Source organism: Galleria mellonella, unplaced genomic scaffold (genome assembly GCF_026898425.1).
Source record: "Galleria mellonella isolate WM207_F2 unplaced genomic scaffold, CSIRO_AGI_GalMel_v1 utg270, whole genome shotgun sequence".
Classification (NCBI taxonomy): Eukaryota; Metazoa; Arthropoda; class Insecta; order Lepidoptera; family Pyralidae; genus Galleria; species Galleria mellonella.
The window spans coordinates 66,772-90,919 of NW_026442062.1; the positions used below are offsets into that span (position 1 = coordinate 66,772).

The 24,148-nt window shown below is 36.7% G+C and overlaps 1 protein-coding gene across 1 annotated transcript; it reads right to left on the reverse strand.

Annotated features, from left to right (window-relative positions):
* Window positions 1-11,949: 11,949 nt before the first annotated feature.
* Window positions 11,950-12,768, reverse strand: LOC128200775 (uncharacterized). The gene has a single exon (XM_052895273.1). The coding sequence runs from the start codon at window positions 12,766-12,768 to the stop codon at window positions 11,950-11,952; it is 819 nt and encodes a 272-aa protein (XP_052751233.1).
* Window positions 12,769-24,148: the final 11,380 nt, after the last annotated feature.

The window sequence follows — 24,148 nt, forward strand, 5'->3', positions numbered from 1 at the left end:
TCTCGACAGAATGAGGCGGCCCACGCGACTCGCTCGTTATTCACAGGTAGTGGTGTGCCGAAACAGACGAACTCGAATACTTACTCGAATTCCTAATAACTAGTCAGTAGGGAAAGAATTGCTAGAAATAAAGACTAACGATTCCATTACTAGTCTAATATATATACTATATTCTCTGGTACCCTGTAAGTATCTACAAATAGCGCAGACGGGGTTACAATCACATTTTCACTAACTAATAAAAATAGGTGCTCAGGTACTCAATACACGTAACATTCGAATATTTCAAATTTTATAATTCCAAGTACTTACAGTATTCGAATAATATTTTATTAATATTTCCCTTAATTACTATAGGAAAAAATATTATATTATTAAATGTTTATAGTTTTCATAAAAGTAACTTTCAGAAATGAAATGAAAATTTACTCGAATTCGATACAGAACTCGAATACTCATATCCGTACTCAAGTACTCGTCCAAATTCTTAATCTCGAGTCAGGGTTCAATTATTTTTTGAATAATTATCCTTAACATAACAAATCGCAAACTTTTAAATTGGAAATATACTTATAAATAAAATTGTAAGCAAGTGTACAAGTGCAATATATACCCACCTACAACTCTTCAGGTACCTGGTAAAATTAACCAATAGTAGTTTTATTGTACCTGTTTTATGTGTAAGCTTTTTATAACTATTTAGTATATAAATAAAATAAAATCAATAAACAAAATAATACTAAAAAATTTTTTACCAGAGGGCGACTTTGTACAAAAGTCGATTGCTTAGGTACCTCTGTCCTATTCGTGTTTCTACCGTGAAGCAGATGTGTTTGCATGACTGTGTTTCGGTTTGAAGGGTGGAATATGGCGTGAATTTACAGGATACAAAGGAATAACACCTGAGTCCTCAGGAATGGCAATGCATGGGGGGTATCATGGGCGAAACATTATACTCTGTTATGTCTATGGTACTGCTCATGTCTATAAAAGACGGTTACCACTTTCCATCAGGTGGGCCGTCGGCTTGTTTGCCATTCTAAGTTGTATAAAAAAATAAATAACAAGTAGTACTAGAAAACTCGAATAAAAAAAAATAGATTGCGTGCATCACTACTGGCAGGCCGACACCTGCGAACAAAACGCTGATATGCATCTTTACGGACAATTAACAAGCGCTTCTGTCACGCGCGCCTCACTATACGAAGGCCCCTTCCTTGTTTTTGATAATCTTGATTCTCGTTAAATGATCGTGATAAAGCACTTTTCAATTTGATTAATTTTGATTGAGTGCTTTCGTTTTAATGGATGTACAGGAGTGGGAGGGGACTGTTAGTAATGAAGAGGTTAGTTCCCATTGCGAGCATTTTTTTTATACAACTTAGAATGGCAAACAATCTGACGGTCCACCTGATGGAAAGTGGTAACCGTCGCCTATAGACATGAGCAGTACTATGGACATAACAGAGTATACTGTTTCGCCCATGATACCCCCCATGCGTTGCCATTCCCGAGTACTCAGGTATTATTCCTCTGTACCCTGTAAATTCACGCCATATCCCCACCCTTCAAACCGAAACACAGCCATGCAAACACAGCTGCTTCACGGTTGAACCATGATTAGGACAGAGGTACCCAAGCAATCGACTTTTGTACAAAGTCTCCCTCTGCTGTCTTATTAAGTTGACCTCCACGCGGTTCTCTCTAATCTAAAATCATCATGATTAATTCCTAGCAACGTCGCTTGGTATTTTTATTACAAATTTTGATACATCTCTTTGTGTTCACGAAATTTTAAAGTAATAAAATTGGAGAAATTTTTGATGGAAAATTTATGGGTCTGGAGATATGTGGGTAATTATTTTTTACAATTTTGGTTTTTTAAATCGCATATTAGTTATAATTGCAATATAATATTCCATTCGTGTTTCTACCTTAAAACAGTTATGTTTGCATGGCTGTGTTTCAGTTTGAAGGGTCGGATATGGCAGTGAATTTACAGGGTACAGAGGAATAACACCTGAGTCCTCAGGAATGGCAATGCATGGGGGGTATCATGGGCGAAACAGTATATTCTGTTATGTCCATGGTACTGCTCATGTCTATAGGCGACGGTTACCACTTTCCATCAGGTGGGCCGTCAGCTTGTTTGCCATTCTAAGTTTTAAAAAAAAAAAAAAAAAAAAAAAAAAAAAAAAAAAAAAAAAAAAAAAAAAAAATGTCCATAGTACTGTTCATGTCTATAGGCGACGGTAACTACTTTCCATCAGGTGAGTTGTAAGCTTGTTTGCTATATGAAATTGCATAAAAAAAAAAAAACAAATGAAGGTAGTAACATGAGATGACAAGTCAGGTGTAAAGAAAGGCGGTTTATTTCTTGTCATTCGCGTGGTATATATAACAAAATGGACACAAGTATGTGATTAGATAAAAGTGAAGAAATACATGCATAGAGGAAACAGTGGGCATGAAAAAATCAATCGAAATCGTACGTAACAGTAATAAAAACCGACGACCAGCAAGAAACGAACTGAAGAATTTTGGTCCTTCGAGCCGGATATGAACCAGTGACCTATAGACGGCCAATTTTCAGTCTACGAAACGTATGTATCTACGAAGCATCTCATCAAAAAATAACTACAACCTTCAAAATATATTGATGAACTGTCTATGTAGCAGTATGTTTTGAAGTCGTTATTTTTTGCGAAACAATTTATATTTGCAATAAAATATGTTAACCTAATCGCAACACACGTTCAGTGTATGAAAACACGATTTGCAAGTAACCCTTATGATTAATACTCTCACTTTCTTTTTAAATAGCCATCCAATTCCCATTTTCCAATTAAAAACAGCTTGTGCAAGGAACTCCTCGGGAAAGTTGGCCGGAACATATTTCATCCGGCGCGAGCATATTACACGATGTTTTTTTAAAGTGTGTTTTATTTTATGTACGTTTCTTATTCATTGAATAATAATCTAATACTCGCTTGATATTTAGACTTTATAGATTGACGTTGTATATATAAGTTTTAAAAATAAAATAAAAATAACAAAAATAAAATATTACCGATCTAATTAATAATTTAATTTTTTAAATTGAATAATAAATCCTTATAATTATTTACCTTAATGTTTTACCCTGCTAACTACTTGTACAACAATTAGTCCATTACACTAAGGTTGTCTTGAAAAGACTTCTTTCAGCAATAAAACTGCCTTACTGTACTTATTTTTTTTATGTTTTTTTTTATACAACTTAGAATGGCAAACAAGCTGACGGCCCACCTGATGTAAAGTGGTAACCGTCGCCTAAAGACATGAGCAGTACCATGGACATAACAGAGTATACTGTTTCGCCCATGATACCCCCCATGCGTTGCCATTCCTGAGGACTCAGGTGTTATTACTCTGTACTCAGTAAATTCACGCCATATCCCACCCTTCAAACCGAAACACAGCCATGCAAACACAACTGCTTCACGGTAGAAACACGAATGGGACAGAGGTACCCAAGCAATCGACTTTTGTACAAAGTCTCCCTCTGATGTATCGTTATATTTAATAATTGTTTTGCTTATTTCCTATATTGTATAATGCAAATAAAGTATACCCATTCATTCATTCAACTTTATTATTGAACCAAAGAATTTATGTGACAAATTTTATGTAATTTTTAATTTGTAAATTAAATTTAAATATATTTTATATTTATATATTTTAAATATTATATAATTTAATATTTTTATTTAAGTTAAATTTAATTGTAATTGAAACTAAACTGATAGCAAAGGTCGAGTTATACTATTCCTTCAACACCCATAAAAAAAATGGAAGTCCATGTTATTAGATTTATTTCGTCATCTTTTTTTTTTTTTTTTTTTTTTACAACACAGGGGGCAAACGAGCATGCGGCTCACCTGATGGTAAGTGACTACCGCCGCCCATGATCACCCACAACACCAGCGGCATTGCAGGTGTGCTGCCGGCCTTTTAAAAAGGAATATACTCTTTTCTTGAAGGTTATGTTGTCGTATCGGTTCGGAAATACTGCTGCTGGAAGTTGATTCCAAAGAATGGTTGTGCGTGGAAGAAAGTGCCTTGAAAAACGCACGGTGGAAGACCGCCACTCGTCCAGATGATTGGGATGAAACTTTAGTTTGTGGCGGGTTGTACGGTGGTGAAAATCAGCAGCAGGTATCAATCCGAACAATTCCTCAGAACACTCCCCATGATAAATTCGGTAGAAGATGCACAGAGATGCAACATCTCTGCGCAGTTTCAATGGGTCAAGTCGGACAGTAAGGCGTTGACTATCGATAATTCGAGCCGCCCGACTTTGAATGCGGTCTAACGGAAGGAGTTGGTACTGTGGCGCTCCTGCCCACAGGTGAGAACAGTATTCCATATGCGGCCTGACTTGGGCTTTATATAATTTCAGGCGGTGTTCTGGCATGAAATATCGTCTCACCCTATTGAGCACTCCTAACTTTTTGGAAGCTATCTTAGCCTTCTCCTCCAGATGACCGCAAAACTGGACGTCGCAAGATATATCAACGCCCAGAATTCCTAGACTTGACTTTTTATCAAGGAAGTGCCCTGAAAGTGAGGAGATACGACAAACGGCGTCTTTTTTGCGGTAAACGCGCAGACTTGTGTCTTTTTGGGGTTAAATTGGACAAGATTTTGTTCACCCCAGATCGAAACTTGATGGAGTGAAGTTTCGATTTCAGACACAAGTCTATTCCGGCACTCATCGGTATGTGCCCGCGAGATCTTTGCATGACCGGTATATAATGTATCTCCTGTACTGTCGTCCGCATAGCAATGAATATTACTTATCTGTAACATATCATTGATATGCAGAAGAAACAGAGTCGGAGATAGTACACAGCCTTGCGGGACACCAGCATTCATTCATCATCATCATTCCAGCCATTGTCCGTCCACTGCTGGACATAAGCCTCTCCTATAGACTGGCATAAAGAACGATCCTGAGCCACCTGCATCCACTGACTCCCTGCAATGCGTTTCAGGTCGTCACTCCATCTAGTGGGGGGCCTCTCAAGAACCTTTCTTCCCCATCGGTCGCCGGTTCTTCGAGCTATACGACCAGCCCATTGCCGTTAGATTTATGACAATCTATCTATTCATTTATTCACATCTAATCTACTGAAGTGAATTTAAATTTATCACTGTTTATGGAGAAGTAAGTAAACTTCGATATTACTATAGTCATCTCTGTTTGCGTGTAATGCTGATAGATGTCAGCACCGACGGTCAATTAGTGACGTCTATGATTTAGTGCCTACAACGGGTGTTGGCCTAAGCTATAGGATTTCACGTTTCTACAGATTTCTTCCCTTTTATCTTTGAATGTAATAATTAATAAAAAACATAGTAAATGCGATTTAAAGCAACAATATGGATTATAAATATAAAATTATCAAATCCCGTAGACTAGGCCACCCTTTCCTTTCTCGTAAGGGATTTTTAGTAATGGGATCTATATGACTTATTGCTAGCAATACACCCTATCAGGTCGACCTCCACGCGGTTCTCCCTGGAAACCATCGTGGTTAAATCTAATTAATATAATTCTAAATTTTTATATATTTTTTTTACAACACTGAGGGCAAACGAGCATGCGGCTCACCTGGTGGTAAGTGACTACCGCCGCACATGATCACATACAATACTAACGGCATTGCAGGTGTGCTGCCGGCCTTTTAAAGGGGAACATGCTCTTTTCTTGAAGGTTATGTTGTCGTATCGGTTCGGAAATACAGCTGCTGAAAGTTGATTCCAAAGAGTGGTTGTGCGTGGAGGAAAGTGCCTTGAATATATATATATATATATATATTAATTTAGAATTATTTTATTTTTTATTTATTTATTTATTCATTAAAAATAATTATAACATTATAACAGCAAAAGCCAAATCAATGTTATAAATCTAGTGTGCTAACATACAGAGTTATAATAAATATATATTATGTTATATTTATACATAATATTATAATACTAAAACTCGTGGTGATTTCTTCCTCACTTATCATCCCACTGGTCCCCTGTCAGTGTATACCGATAGCGCAGTCGAGGTTACCATTTCACATGTTAAAAAAAACACCACACTCTCGCTCCGCCTGTGACTTGCACGTGTACAGTAGAACAAGTGTGGCCGGTCCACCGCCTCTTATTGGATTCCCGTTGGCCATTATGACGATTACAGCAACGTTTCTGGCATAATGTGAGTAATAACTTCGGCAAACAGCGTTCAGAACGTAATCGGTATTGTTACCGTAGGGTTGCCACTTCCGAATTTGAAGATCTTAATATAAAAATATGGCAATATTTTCGAAAATTACTGGACATAACAGAAATTGGTTTACTAAAGGAATGAATGAATTATTTTTTATCTTTAAATTTCTTTTTTTTTTAATTATTTATGTAATTATGTATATTTATTTTATTTCTGTACATATTGTTTATCTTTATAATTAGAATGGATAAAATCAATTTAATTAATCTAAAGGAATTATGATAAGTCGTAAGTGCAATGTCACATTTTTAAATGACTCCAAAAAGATGTAGATTCTCAATATTTTTTTTTTGGGATATATTATGTTTGCATGGCTGTGTTTCGGTTTGAAGGATGGGGTATGGTAGTGAATTTACAGGGTACAGAGGAATAACACCTGATTTCTCAGGAATGGTAACGCATAGGGGGTATCATGGGCGAAACAGTATACTCTGTTATGTCCATGATACTGCTCATGTCTACAGGCGACGGTTACCACTTTCCAGCAGGTGGGACATCAGCTTGTTCGCCATTCCAAGTTGCATAAAAAAAAATTCGCTATCACTTACACTCGTATTTGTCCCGTTTGTACTAATTTTTATGACAAATACTGTCACCGTTTTTATACAATTAAATTAAGGTTTTATGAAGAAATTACTTGCAAAAAACATTAATCTTAATCATTTATTCAAAATTTTACAAAAATCTTTGTGTTATAAAAAAAAATTTAAAGCCCATAGACTGTCTGAAAATGAGATTGAAAAAACTACGTATTCAGACAAAATCTACTAGATGGTAACCCTGTGATGAATCGATTTATAGATACTAAACTGCCTCCGATCACTTAATGCGATAATTCACTATATATATGGTACTTCTTTCGGATAAACTAAAAACAAAAAAATTATAAGAATCCACAAATTTACCGACTACAAAAATAATGTTAATAAGTTCTAAAGTTATATTTTAAATACACAATCGGAACGGGTAAATTGTATCTATATATCTGCTTCTTTATTGGCGACGTTTCGACGTAGATTGCACCACATCGTGGTCACGACAAGACTAAAGAAATAAATATATAAATAGCAATAAAGAAGTAAGTATGTAAGTACTATTTACCTGCAAAACCTTTTTCATCGTTAAGTCCCAATTGTATATTTAAAATATGCGTAAACAACGCGACAGTTTAAAATTAACTAAATCTATAAATACCTGTGAATTTAAAATTTCTGAATTTTTAAATCACTTGATATGTTTTACAGGTTTGGATGCAAGTCTTTTTAAGCCCAACATTACAAAAAGTACATTTTGAATTCAAGTCCTTACCATACGAGTACTTTGAAAATGTCACCATACCTATATTTTGATTCCAAATTAATTAATTTGGTCACATATTCAATTCCATACAACACAAATATTTATATTAATTAATATATCTACTCTGGATGTTTCCTATGTGCTCGTAATAAAATGTGTGCCTTCAAGCATATACTAACCTACTTCAGCACGCTCCCTTAATTCACGCAGTACGGTTATTAAATAAAATTGTAAACATCATTGATATTTTTAATAGCAGCCTGCCAAAGATATTAGAAACGGCTTAGAAATATCTGAAGTCGCGTTAAATTCCTTTATTAAAATTTTGTATGTTAGCACACTAGGTTTATAACACTGATTTGGCTTTTGCTGTCATAGTGTTGTAATTAAATTTAACTAAAAATAAATAAAAAATTTTGCTTCACAAAAGTTTATTGCTCTAAGAAAAAAATTGCAAGTTCTATGATTGCAAAATTAATGTGGGTTTTGTTTTCATAGTAATTTTGTGAACATAGTCAAGAAGAATTTTTTTCAAATTGCAATAAATTAATCAAAACATTGACAAAATTTTGTTTGCAAAGGATATATAGTGTAACATAACCATAATATGATTGTGTTGTTTATTTCGATAAAGTTTCTATGGGACCAACCTGTGTGTGTGTGTGTGTGTGTGTGTGTTTTTTTATACAATTTAGAATCGCAAACAAGCTGACGGCCCATTTGATGAAAAGCGGTAAGCGCCGCCTATAGACATGAGCAGTACTAAAGCGGATGATGTTAAGAGAATAATATTTGTAGAATGTATAATGTAAACGTTTATTAATACAGTAATAATAGTAATATAATTGTAAAGAAGGAGAACAATAGAAAATATAAAAAAGGTATAATATTAAGACGATATGTGTGCCGTGGCGCCAACAACAAAATTCCTTTCATATACGCATGCGCGGCCTGCGCGCGCAACCCGTAGTCGCCGAGCGCCTGCGCGTCCTGCGCGCGCATAGGTACATCAAACAAGCTGCGTGCGCGACCGACCGTATTACATATATATATATAAAATATTTACGCTTGTCTGCGTGTTTTTACAAAATAAATAAAATATATAATTTTATAAGTATGCTACATCACCCCCCTCCAGAGACCGTCTCACGGGCGATAATATTTAGGGAAGTGAACAGTACGACCTGATCTCGTCTTACGGATATCATTTCTTCCAGTTTTGTTAGGCGTAGTGTGTTGTGGCGAATTTGTGGAAGAAGTGTTTGTATTGTGTGTTGTGTTCTGATTGTTTTGTGTGTGATTGCTTGATGATTGATTACTAGATGTGTGTGTGTCTGGTGTGGTTGTACTCATGTATGTGTTAATGTCATGCAATATGTAAGCTGGCTTTATTCGGTCTATAGATACTGTGACAGGGTTATTACGTAAAAGTATTTTGAAGACTTTGTCTGTCCTTTCTAATACTTCGTGTGGCCCAGTGTAAGCAGGTGTTAGAGGTCTGCGACAAGTATCGTCCCGAAGAAATACGTGTGTGGCTGTTTTAAGGTCTTTATACACAAAAACAGATCTTTTGCCATGACACAATGTGGCTGTGGGCTGTAATCTTTTAGCGAATGAACGTATTCGTGATAAATAATCAGTTACATCTGGGATGGTACTTTCCTCGTATTGGAAGAAATCTCCTGGTAGCCTAAGTGTTTCTCCGTATGTAAGTTCGGCTGATGAAGCATGAAGATCCTCCTTGTATGCATTCCTAATTCCAAGCAGTACCAAAGGGAGAGATTCCACCCAATTAGAATTGGCATGACAAGTAATTGCTGCCTTTAATTGTCTATGGAACCTTTCTATAAGGCCGTTGCATGAAGGGTGATAGGCGGTCGTTCTTCTATGTTGGAAACCGATGAGTTCAGATAATTTTTTGAACAGGCATGACTCAAACTGTGCACCTCTGTCGGTGACAATAGTATGAGGACAGCCAAATCGAGAAATCCATCCATTTAGTAGAGCCTTGGCCACTGCTTCAGCTGTGATTTCCTGGAGTGGTATTGCCTCAGGCCAGCGAGTGAATCTGTCGATGGCTGTAAGGCAGTATCGATATCCTTGTGACAGTGGCAGAGGTCCAATAAGATCAATGTGAATATTACTGAATCTCGATTTTGGAAGCTTGAATGTGCCCAGAGGTGAAGAGACATGACGAGTGACTTTTGATCTTTGGCAAGCCAAACAAGTCCTTGTGTATTCTCGACAGTCTTTTTTTATCCCTGGCCAGACGTACCTCTCTGCTACCAGTTTGGAGGTAGCATTTGCTCCTGGATGACTAAGCGAATGAAGAGTTTCGAATATTCGCCGGCGATACTCCATTGGAACATATGGTCTCACAGCATTGTCTTTCTCATCGCAATACAGTTCAGACAGTGTACCTGGCAGTTTAATCTTTTTTAGATGTAGTGATGTGTTGCTGTTCAGTAGCAGCTGTAGTTCTGGATCGGATTGTTGTGCTTTCGCTAACAGCTCTAAGTCCACTGGTTGAACTATTTCTTCTATTCGTGAAAGGGTATCAGCTACTACGTTATTCTTACCTGACATGTGCCTGATATCTGTTGAAAACTGCGAAATGAAGTCTAAGTGTCTGAACTGTCTTGGAGAGCAATTTTCCTTTCTTGAGTGAAAAGCGAAACATAAGGGTTTATGGTCTGTATAAATAATAAAGTCTCGTGCTTCTACCATGTGCCCGAAATATTTGATTGTTTCGTATATTGCCAACAACTCCCGATCATATGGAGAATATTTTTGTTGGGTTGAATTTAACTTTTTAGAAAAGAATGCCAGAGGTTGCCATCCTTCATTTTCTTTGTATTGCTGTAGCACTGCACCTATTGCTGTGTCAGATGCGTCTGTAACGATTGCTAACTTAGCTTGACAGTCTGGGTGTGCTAACAGAGCTGCTTCACAGAGTCCCTTCTTACAGGCCGTGAATGCTTTGAGTTCCTTTGGAGACAATGTGACAGGATGAGAGCCTTTTACCGAGCCTACTAATAAAGAATTTAAGGGGTCTTGGTATTGGGCAGCATCAGGAACGAATCTCCTATAAAAATTAAGCATACCCAAGAATCTCCTTAGTTCTCGTATTGTTTTTGGCACCGGAAAGTTCTGTATAGCTTCGACCTTGGAGGGAAGCGGCTTAGTACCATCAGCAGAAATGAGGTATCCTAAAAACTTTACCTCGGTAACACCAAACACGCATTTCGAGGTGTTAATTACCATACCGTATTCGCGTAGCCTAGTAAACAGCTGTCTTAGATGGTGCTTGTGCTCCTCTTCATCTTTCGAGAAGACTAAGAAGTCGTCCAAATAAGGGAATGTAAAATCAAGTCCTCTCAGCATCTCGTCCACGAAACGTTGAAACGTCTGTCCGGCATTACGAAGTCCGAACGTCATGAACGGAAATTCATAAAGACCGAACGGCGTCGTGATCGCGGTTTTCTTGATATCCCCGGCACTTACAGGGATCTGATGGTAAGCTTTCACCAAATCAATGGTAGAGAACACTTTGCAGCCTGAGAGATTATGGGCAAAGTCCTGGATATGACGTATAGGATATTTGTCAGGTATTGTTCGTGTGTTTAACATTCTATAGTCGCCACATGGACGCCAGCCATTATCTTTTTTAGGTACAAGATGGAGTGGTGAGGACCAGGACGACTCGGAAGGTGTACATATACCATTCATAAGCATTTCAGCAAATTCCTGTTTAGCTATTTTTAATTTGTCAGGAGCTAGCCTGCGTGGTGTTGGTGTAACTGGCGGGCCAGGAGTTGTACGTATGTGGTGTACAGTGTTGTGACTGGGGATACGGTGTGTACCATGTGGACGAGTAATATCAGTATATTCCCTAAGTATACTGTGATATATAGACTCACCCATGATACTTTTTACCGAAGAAATGATATCACAAGACTGAGCAGGCGAAGCCGGGGTCGCGAGGGTTGTATTGTTATCGATCAAGCGTTGGTTCCTGCAATCAACAACAATATTAAAATATGACAAAAAATCGACACCGATTATCGCCCTTGTTACGTCCGCAACAACAAATCCCCAAGCGAAGTCACGACGCAAGCCTAGGTTTAATACTAAATGTACATAACCATATGTTGCAATTGTAGTGCCGTTTGCTGCACATAATTGATAATTCGATTTTGGTCGACGTTCTTTTAGATAAGTGCGAGGGAAAACACAGAGGTCACTACCCGTGTCCACTAGAAATTGCGTCTTCGTTTTCTTATCTGTCACAAATAGGCGACCATTTGTAGTGCAATCGTTGGCCGCCATTACCGATTACCCGTTGCGTTTCCCGCCAAAAAATCGCAGCGTTGAATGCATTTTCTAGCTTGATCACCGAATTTGGCATGGTACCAGCAATTGGGGTACTTCTTATGGTTTGAAGCTGATCTTGATCGAAATTGTGATCTTTTTCGCAATCGGTTAAATGGTTGACGTTCGCTATTACGTGATATTCTGTCTAACCTTGTAGTGAGAGCGGAGACTTGTTTTGTAAGGTCTTCTATTTGCTGGTTTAGGTGATTAATAGACATACCAGAAGATGTTGCTGCCGATGTGGATGCTACATGCAGAATTGGAGGTACAACGTCATGTATCCTGTCTGCCAACTCGGCTAGTTCTTCTAGTGTGGCTTTCGGTTGTGATGCAATAATTGTCTGTGTACTTGCTGGTAGACGACTGGTCCATATAGTACGTAAAAACTCTTCCGGCACCCCAGGCCCAGCAAGATTCTGGAGATGTCTGACGAACTGAGAAGGTTTGCGATCACCAAGCTCTTCATGAATGAGGAGTTGTTTAACCTTCTTCTCTCTCGATGCTGACAATCGTTTAATAAGTTCAGTTTTAAGTCTGTCGTATTTGTTAGCCATCGGTGGGTTTGTGATGACATCTTCTACTTCCGCTGCATATTGTGGTTCCAATTGGCTTATAGCGTAGTAAAACTTCGTTGAGTCTGCAGTAATGGTGGCTAGTTGAAATTGCCCCTCTAATTGTGCGAACCACAAAGCAGGTTTTTCAGGGTAGAATGGAGGTACCCTGACTCCCACACGGCAGGATTCCATGTTCTGTGCGCCTGGCTCCACGCTCATCTTGATATTCGTGAACAGTTTGGGGTCACCAGTAAAGCGGATGATGTTAAGAGAATAATATTTGTAGAATGTATAATGTAAACGTTTATTAATACAGTAATAATAGTAATATAATTGTAAAGAAGGAGAACAATAGAAAATATAAAAAAGGTATAATATTAAGACGATATGTGTGCCGTGGCGCCAACAACAAAATTCCTTTCATATACGCATGCGCGGCCTGCGCGCGCAACCCGTAGTCGCCGAGCGCCTGCGCGTCCTGCGCGCGCATAGGTACATCAAACAAGCTGCGTGCGCGACCGACCGTATTACATATATATATAAAATATTTACGCTTGTCTGCGTGTTTTTACAAAATAAATAAAATATATAATTTTATAAGTATGCTACAGTACCATGGACATAACAGAGTATACTGTTTCGCCCATGATACCCCCCATGCGTTGCCATTCCTGAGGACTCAGATGTTATTCCTCTGTACCCTGTAAATTCACGCCATATCCCACCCTTCAAACCGAAACACAGTTATGCAAACGCAACTGCTTCACAGTAGAAACACGATTATATATCCATAATATTCGTATTTGAATACAGAAATTGCTATCATCAATACTTTATGCACACCAATATTTTTTTCAATCACAAAACAAATATCACAATAGTCCCAATCATCGCACTGAATAAATTAATTACCTCCACAGGAGCGAAATCAACTGAAACGCACCGTATGTTGCATTAATTTTATTTCAGAAGCAACAAAACGACAGCAGATCATTGGAAACAGAATACCAAATGACGTTTGCACACCGCCCCCCTAAAAGACCCGGAAACGACATGAAACTCTAGCTTACAAATGAGCGCGGCGACCGCTTCGCGCGCGTAACACCGCGACTCCGACCACAACCTAATTCCGTAGTCCGTGTGTCGCAGATCCAAATATTTCGGATATGACCTGCCAGGGAAGGCTGTTAGGGTTTTGTCTCTCTATGTGTACTATTATTTATTATCAGATATATTTTTGAGCACCTCTGTCCCATTCGTGTTTCTACCGTGAAGCAGTTGTTTTTGCATGGCTGTGTTTCGGTTTGAAGAGTAGTATATGGTAGTGAATTTACAGGGTACAGAGGAATAACACGTGGGTCCTCAGGAATGGCAACGCATGGAGGATATCATGGGCGAAACTCTTTTATGTCTATGGTACTGCTCATGTCTATAAGCGACGGTTACCACTTTTCCTCAGGTAGGCCGACAGCTTGTTTGCCATTCTAAGTTGTATAAAATATATATATACTGTTGGTGTGCCTTGATAAAGAAATAAATAATTCATTATTTATTTGCATGTACAGATTACAATTGCGCAATATTGTAAATTTGCGTGGATTACTGGCTGCGACGGCACACTGCCCCATCGTATATTCCGGAAACAATTTAAGAACACTCTCCTGCTTCGGTGAAATTATGAATAAATAATAAATAAAGGGTACTGAGCCATGAGTGTATTTCTTTTGTTTGTTAAGTATTTTCGTAGGTGCCTCTTTATGCACTCTGAAGCGTAACGTAATCATGGAATTTCCCAGCTATATTTTCTTGTATGCTATAATAATTATGATCGACTTCATTAAGACACATATGGGTTACAGAGGAAAACCGGTATTTGAACACGTATGTATTAGCTTACCGTTGTAGATTGACTAATTCCAAATTTACTGGGTTTGAAGTAATAACGAATTTGTTCTTAATAAGAAAACAAAAAAGGAATACGAATGAACAATATACTTGTATTTATAAATATAACGGTATATCTATCCAGTAAAAAAATGGCGAATGACGTGAATATAGCTTCTGATTAGTAGGTCATCGCAACTTGCTGCACACTTCACTATCCATTCGGCAACCCTAGATTATGCAGTAACAACCGTTATAGAATCTCAAATCACTGTACTCTATTTCTAATATTCGATTTTCAAATTCAGTGACGTCAGCTAACTAATAGCCGATTCTTTTTCCTTCAATTGATAGTTCAGGGAATAAAGACAAAAATAAGACCGAACTTTGGAAAATTTAAGGGAAAGATGAATTTTTGCATCAGCCTTCCTTTTGTGGTTCTAAACAAAATCCCAAAAGTTCCCATTGATTCGTGTGCCGCTAAAAATGTTACTCGGGGTCAAAGGTGACAGAAAACAGTTTTTCGCGGATATCTCATTAACGGTCACAGTTATTGAAAAAATCGTGCGTATCAAATTTGTAGCTTATGAAATTTCCTACAAAAAATATGTTATTACTTTTTTCCATAAAACTAATAGTTTTCGAGAAAATTTGATTTTAAAAAATTATATCGTGCAACATGCACTCCTCAATAGTATATATAGATCATATGCCGCTACTCGTCGTGACTGAAACAGGTTCTTTATAGCTTGAGCCGGGTAGACACGTGAGTGATGTTGCGGACGGCCGGCCGAGCATCCACTCACGGGTGAGTGTCCATAATTTATAAGCTCGCACGTACAGCCGACCACAAAAGTGGGTGATGCGAACCCTATGCCCTTGGATTACGGGCCAAATTTTAATATGTCCAAAGTTCAGTTACGTGTTGTTATCATCTGTACGTATTTTGGCACGTGATACGAACACGTCCGCCAACTCGCGCCTATCGATTTGCAGTTTGTATGTGTTGCGAATCTTGACAGCTCGCACCAATATCCAGAGATTCCATCTGTTCCGCGTTGCCGTGATGTGAAAGGCGAGGTAATAAAATTCATCAATGTTCCCGTGAAGTGACTATTCGTGTATAGAGTGGATTTGAGGATAACGCGGTAATGTTAGCCGAAGATATTATATCAGTAGGCGTTTAATAATGTTTGAACAACGTCGTTACTGTAAACCAGAGTCACTGGAGATATCTCAGAATCATTTAGCAATAGAAAATAACTTTTTATATGACTTGGAATGGCAAAGATAGTAAACGTGATGAAAATATAGTTATTATGTATCGGTACCACTCCGATATCAAAAATATATTGGGTATTCTACTGGACATTGATGGCGGGCAAAAGTTCATCAACCATTTAGACTACTCTCATTCAATCGTATATCTATATTGTTTTCAACTGGTTGCCTCATTTCTAAATATTGGATAAGTGGTATTTGATACATCCGTTATTAGACCAAAATATATTTCTAACTACAATATATCCCTGTACTCGTATGTTATATAATAATAATAATAAAGCCTTTTATTTATTTCCATATTCCTAATATATTTACGGTATTGTTAGTATCTAATCTATTTATAATTTTTCTTAATAACTAATTGTTAGTGTAATTCTTTCTTCGATTCTTGGATATGGACCCCTCATTGGGTGAAGGCCTCCTCCATCTTTCTCCACAACTCTATGTTTCTGCCTATCATAAACCAGTCTTTTCCTGTATATTCTAATATATCATCAGTCCACCGTCTTATTGGTCTACCAACGTGTCTCTTACCTCGTGGTCCTATCCATTTCGTACTTTGAAACGTCCATCTATTATCAGTAAATCGTGAGATGTGACCAGGCCATTGCCATTTTATACGTAGAGCATGTGTGACTGCATCTGTTAATTTAGTTCTTTGTCTGATTTTTTCATTTATCTTTTTCTTTCTTCTTTAATTTTCTCGTATGTTACCCACTCCTTAAAGCTAATATAATTATCTGCACTATAAATAATGTATTTATTTATTTATTTATCCATAGCACAAAATACGTTGTATAGGATAAATACTACATAATAACATTACAAAAATTTTAAATTCAAATTATAGTTCATTTACAGTCAATATCAATAGATAGATAGATAGATACTCTTTATTGTTTCCTCCAAAAGATTACAATAGTAAACTTATTATAAATATAAACAATTACAAGAAGTAATCACAGTGAGAAAACAATGGGCGACCTTATCGCTAAGAGCGATCTCTTCCAGGCAACCTTTGGATGGAGAGGAGTAATTATAAACAATTTGGTGGGAGGCACGATGAAAAATTTTGTTAGTTCTAAATATGGGAGATGTGATACATAAATAATATTAATATTATGCCTACTCATTATTATATATATATATACACACACACATACACACACACATACAGCATACATATACATGCAAATAAACACCTACACAAATACATAAAAATATATAAATACTGTTTACTAAATACTGTTGTGTTTTTAAAAATATGTAAAATATTGTTTATAAGTAAAACACTTATAAAATCTTTTAGATGTATATCAACATGGACATTAAAAATAATAGTAATTCTTAGTACACTTCCTTCGTTGGTACATATTTAAGAATAACTAAGTCGAATTGAGGACAAGTCATATTGCACCTTTATACTGAATGTGTATATAATATTTTACGTTAATTTCTGTTTATTTTTTTTCAAAAGCAAATCCATTATTTGTTAAACAACAAAAGCATACATGATACATTTCTCCGAATAAATATGTTACATATAAAAATACATAACAGGCAAAACATGATAACAACAAAGGCGTCGAATAAAGACATGTGCATGATAAAAATAACATTACCTTGCAAACAAAGGATTCGTCCTTACACAAAGTATCGTTTTCAAGAGAAACTACCCGTACACCGGTTGAATTCACAGCGGCGTTATAGGAAATCATCACCTCGCAGTTGACGAGTACAAAGACAAGTGTACGATGTCAAATCTGACGACTGAACTACACGACACGGTAGCCGGAGAAGGCTTTTTAAAACAAAGGGTTCCATAATAAAAAGACTTTCTTTATCCTTTTTTTTTATACAATTTAGAATGGCAAACAAGCTGACGGCCCACTTGATGGAAAGTGGTAACCGTCGTCTATAGACATGAGCAGTACCATGAACATAATAGAGTATACTGTTTCGCCCATGATACCCCTCATGCGTTGCCATTCCTGAGGACTCAGGTGTTATTCCTCTGTACCCAGTAAATTCACGCCATATCCCACCCTTCAAACCGTAACACAGCCATGCAAACACAGCTGCGTCACGGTTGAAACACGAATGGGACAGAGGTACCCAAGCAATCGACTTTTGTACAAAGTCTCCCTCTGGTCTTTATCTTGTCAGATTCCTTACAATAATAACCTAATATTTATTGGGCAAAAGAAAATATGATACAAAAAGTGGATTCTATTTTCCTTCTTTACCAGTCAACCTTTGTGATTAACAGTAAATCATGAATACGGTACTTCATTATATATAACACTCAATAGTATATACTTATAAATAATAAATAATGTATACTTAACATATCCATATGGTCCCAGCATTAAAGAGGTTCCATCCATTCTTTTCCTGTGAGTGTCGTAAGAGGCGACAAAAAAAACTTAGATAGGGCGATGAGCAGCAGCGTTTCTCTTAAAACGTCTCTAAAAGTCTAACTGCAGTTGTAGCCAACCCGCCTGCCAAGCGTGGCAACACTGACAAGACTCCCCTTATTAGAAAGGCTCATGTTTAGCAGTAGACAGTTTTTTTTATGGGTTAAAATGGTATGGTAACCCCGCCTGCACTAACGGGATACGCTGGCGGAGCACCAGTGAAGGGTGATAGGTGAGAATGAAAACAGGCCAGTTAGCCCATCATGATGAATTCATCAGGAATTAACCATGATAGTTTCCAGGGAGAACCACGAGGAGATCGACCTGGTTGGGTATATTGCTAGCAATGGGATTCTCAGTCTCCATTACTAACAATCCCTTTCCCCCCAACTTTAAACAATTAAATAATTGTAACCTGACCTAATTTACCTCTCCTCCTTTTAATATCTTGAGTAGAATTCAACAAAGTCGAGTTACTTCTAGATTAGATCAAAAGATGTTTTAGATGTAAACATATATACATACGAAACTCTAATTAAAAAAACAAATCTGTTAACTGAACCCTAAAAATATGAAATAGCGAAATCTCTTTCCCGTCACCGAGCCTTTGATCCAACGTTTAAGAGATAAACCTGAGTGTTTCCAAAATAAATCGCCCTTTCACTGAGTCTTTTATAAGGAAAATCCAAAGATCGTCTGTTAACAGATATATACTCAGACGTGGGAGAGAATTTAAGTCATACACATGTACTTGCCTAGGTGACTTTTTCCCGACTTACAAAAAAATAGTACTTTATTTTTTATAATAGCAAACAAGCAGACGGCATACCCGATGGTAGAAAATTATCAATTTACTCTTAATTTAGGCTTACTCTTGTTATATATTATATATAATATTGTTATAGATTATTATGTACATATTTATTTTAATTTCTGTCTTGCACTACTACTGCCCACTCACTACTTCCTATGCCACTGTGTTAGGTTGACTGGAAGAAATCTCTCTTAGAGATAAAGTCGCTTTTGTTAACTTTATTATTACTGTATGTTTTATTAAAAATATATTTTAGTGTTTTATATTATTCTCAATTTCGTGTATAATATAGTATATGTCATATATGTGTAAGTACATTTGTTATTCATATATATTTATTCGTTTATATATGTAATTTTAGTATGTATGTATATCAATAATTAGTAGTACCGCATTCAAGTATTCTGACACTTTCCTATGGTTGACTGGGAGAGAATGCTTTTAGCATTAAGTCCGCCATGTACACATATTTGTACTAATGAATAAATAAATAAATAATTATTAAGTTATTATATTTGTAAGCTTCCTTTAATACAAACAATATACAATTAAATATACAAAAAATACAGATGAATAGAGAATTTTTGAAAAAAACTTAAAACTAGCTAATTTAACCGGTATCAAATAAAGCAGAACTGTTTAAATATCCACCATGCCGGCGCCCTACTATAAAACAAATCCCCACAATGCAGTTGTATACCACGTTTACTCTATAACTAAACCGCAAGAACACACGAAGCCATTATAAAGGCCCAAATAGTGATACAAACAACCATAAACATTTATGTGCTCCCGCTACTGAATCGTGATAGCGAGATAAACGCGCCGAAGAGCCGACATCATCTGCGAATGCAAGTGATTGCTACTTTTAATTCATTAACATACTATGTAGCTATTTTTAATATAACAGTTATTAACACTGTGATATTTCACAGATGTACTACCACCCGCATTAGTCATAATACATAATATCACAGTAGCTCTTATTTGTAACGAAAAACTGAATCACTGTGTTATATATAAAGTCTATTCACAAATTTTCAATGGCTAAGGCTGCTTGTGCAATCACAAATTCAACGTACAAACTGTAATTTCTATTTATTTACATTTTATTTTTATGATTCTATAATTAATATAAAATCTGAACTACTTTGAAACTGTCATTTCTATTTATTTTATTTCTTTTATTATTTTATAATTAATATAAAATCCGAACACAACACTAATCTGTGATTTTTCACACTTCGCTATTTGTAGCAAAAATAACTAATTATAATGAGCATTCCATATATAATTTCACATGCTATTTAAAGTGTCCCATACCTAGGGTGATCTGTTTATGCCCAACATTCGAGTCTTCTTAACCCTCACGGGTTCATTTCCTACTAATAAACTAATTACGTACATAAATAGATTGCGGTAATTGGCTATTTCCTGTTTAATTGTGGGCACTTTGTACTACTTAGACGTGTTAAAGCATTTTACGATCCAATAAAATGTGTTTTAGGCTTTAACAGTGATAATTCCACTGTTACCCTCGGCGTTCTCCGTTGGATCGAGAATTTGGAAGGAATTTTGAATAAAAGTAATGACGAAGTCTGAACTGACGAAGTATATTTTAAAACTTGAGAATATTTCTTATACTTGCTGATATTATTATTTAAATATGAAAGTGAGCTTATCTCTTTGTTTGTTACATTTTTTTTTATGGTTTGCGGTACAGTATTTAAGGCATCCCGTCCTCGCTATTGGATACGGGTGACGGAATGCCTATACAAGAGGGTACATGGTGGGCGCAGTTTAGACGCAATATTTGAGGAGCATTAGGAAGGTACTACGGCTGGATACTGCAACAAAAAAAGAGTATAGAGCCTTAGTGGCTTGACCAATAAATATGAAATTTAGTATACACATTCTATACATATATGGGATGAAGAAAAATATAGTCAACTTTTTATAACTGCTTTTTTTTACGAAGACGGACAATGCTACATACTTTTCATATTGTATTTCGTAAAGAAACCCATTTTAATATTTCCATTTTAAATCGTAAAGTAAATTAATTGTTCATACATTTTCTTTAAAACAAGAATAAAATCTACGTGAACTAGTAGCGAGCGAAGCAGCTATTTTGAAATAAAAAACAATTATGTAAATTACGCTTTAATATAAAATATATTCAAATAAGTTCTTGGAATTCATGTTAGTACGAGAAAAAGTTCCATATTGCTCGCACGAGCTTATTAAATTCACGACTAATATAGTCGTTGCCGGAGGACTCAGTAGACCGATGTCGATTCGATTCACGCAAATTAAATTTACGTCTTGATTTTGGTACATACATACATATCCGTCACGCCTGTCTCCCATTAGAATAGGCAGTAACAATGGAACGCCAAATGCTTCGCTTCAAACAAACCTCTTTCGCTTCTTCCACATTCATCAATCTTTTCATACACGCTCGCCGATTACGGGTACTTTTAATTTGGTCCTTCTTCAGCACGTCGCCTATTTGGTCGACATACGTCCGTCTAGGGCGGCCCCTACCGACATCTCCATTAATTCTTGCTCGATAAATCTCTTTCGTAATTCTTCTTTCATCCATCCTGTCCAAATGACCAAACCAATAATTTTGGTACACATTTTGTTAAATTCACTTGTTGTACGATAATATTATTATATTATTAATATTATAATACTAGTTTTTCCACGTGATTTCGTACATGTATTTTTTTATTGGATTATAATGGATTGATAACCCCGCCTGCACTATCGGTATACTCTGGCGGGGCATCAGTGAGGGATGATAGGTGATTATGAAAAGGCAGGTCTGTTAGCCCACCGTGATGAATACATTAATGGACTTATAATAATAATGTAAAATTATTATAATAATGGAATTCGGCACGATGGTTTCCAGGGGGGCCACGTGGAGGTCGACCTGACAAGATATATTGCTAGCAATGGCACTGGTAGATCGCATTACTAAAAATTCCTTCCCCCCCATTTCGTACATGTGACATAAGTCGATTATGTATGTAAAATGTGAAATAAGTTGATTGATCGAAATATAAAGCTTATCTTAGAAGATCTTCTATATCCTAAATACCTGCCACTTGGGGGGGGGGGGGGGGATTGTTAGTAATGCGAACTGCCAGTCCTATTGCAAGCAATAGCTATACACTATCTTGTCGACCACCACGTGGTCCCCTCTGAAAATCATCATGCTGAATTCCATAGTATATTATGTACGATATGCTAATTGACCTACTTTTTTATTCTCACCTATTATCCTTCACTGGTGCCCCGCCAGCGTTTATCACTAGCACAGGTGGGGTTGTCATTCCATTACCATCTCGTACAAAAATACCTGCCACCTATAATTTTATGACATTTATTGAACCGTTTTAAAATGTCAAGAGGTAACTAACAACGTTTCGTTCATCCTACATTCATCCTACATTCATCCTACATTCATCCTGATATTTATTCATTCATATCAGCTATAAACTGTCCACTGCTGGACATAGCCTTCCCTATAAGGGAGGTTTTACCAGTAGTGCCGCGGTTAGCAAACGGGTTGGCAACCGCAGTTAGACTTTTGGCAATGTTTTAATAGGGACGCTGCTGTCTATCTCTCCACCATAAGTCGCCTCTTACGACATCCACGGGAAAGAAAGAGATAGCCTATTCTATGCCGGGACCTACATGGCTATTTTACCATATTATTATTAATAACAATTACCGTTTGCCATGTGGTCCCACCATAGAATGGGCCACCGCTTTGTTTCTCGTAGATATCATTAGAGGCGACTAAGAGAGAGCGAGCGAGGGACAGCAGCGTCTTAAAACATCTCCAACGCCTAACTGCGGTCGCCAACCCGCATGCCAAGCGTGGCAACTACTGGCAAAACCCTCCAAGGGGTTGGCTTTAGTTCAGCAGTGGACAGTTAAAGGCTGACATGATGATAATGACAAAAAACAATTACACAAATAATGTACAAATGTACTAAAGTGATATACATATGAGTCCCTCGTGTATGTGCGTGCATTTTCATAAGTACACGTAAAAGGCCGACATTCGTCTTCGCACGGCTCGGCTCACCCTATCGAATCTAATATTTATAGTGGAAAGGTATTGTCGCGTCTCACTTTATTTCCCTAGCGATCGCGAAACCTACTGTTGTTGTTTTGGCAAAAAATTCAAAGGATTGAAAATCTGTTTTACTCTAAAAAAAAAGAATAAATAAATAAATTTAAAATAGTTTGTTTTTTTATACAACTTCGAATGGCAAACAAGCTGACGGCCCACTTGATGGAAAATGGTAATCGTCGCCTATAGACATGAGCAGTATCATGGACATAACAGAGTATACTGTTTCGCTGAATATAGGCCTCTCCCATGAGGGGGTTTTTCCAGCAGTTGCCATGCTTGGCAAGTAGGTTGGCAACCACAGTTAAGCTTTTGATGATGTTTTAAAAGGGACGCTGCTACCCATGCCTCAATCACTAAATTTCCTCAATCGAATTCTTAATTCAAAAAGACGAAAATGCCATGTTTTTTTTTTAATAATCGCGGAAGGTATTGATTTTTATACTTTAAATTATATTATTGCATTTCTTTTGTTTTTTTTTCTTATATATAAATATATATATATATATATATATATATATATATATATATATATATATATATATATATATATATATATATATATATATATATATATATATATATATATATATATATATATATATTTTCTCAATTCATAAATGCGTCATCTAGCTATTTCTCTGGCTGACCAATGGTTGACTGATGGAGAACACCATCCGGATATAAAGTCCATCAAATGTACATATGATTACTTTGTACATTAAAGTTTAAATAAATAAATACGGTACCGCCTAGAGCACGGTTTCAGAGATGTTTCCTCCCATTTACAGCTTATGAAATAAACTCCCTGTCGAGGTTTTTCCAAGAAATTACAACATGGGGTTCTTCAAAAAAGGGATAATGCTCCTAGTATTGCAGGCGTTCATAGGCTACGGTAACTACTTATCATCAGGCGGGCCGTATGCTTGTTTGCTACTGCTGTCAGTGGTATATATTTTTTTTTATTTAGACATGAACAGATGTCAGACACGCCTCTGTAGTAAGACATCAAAATATACATTTAACACCTGTCTACCATTTTTTCAC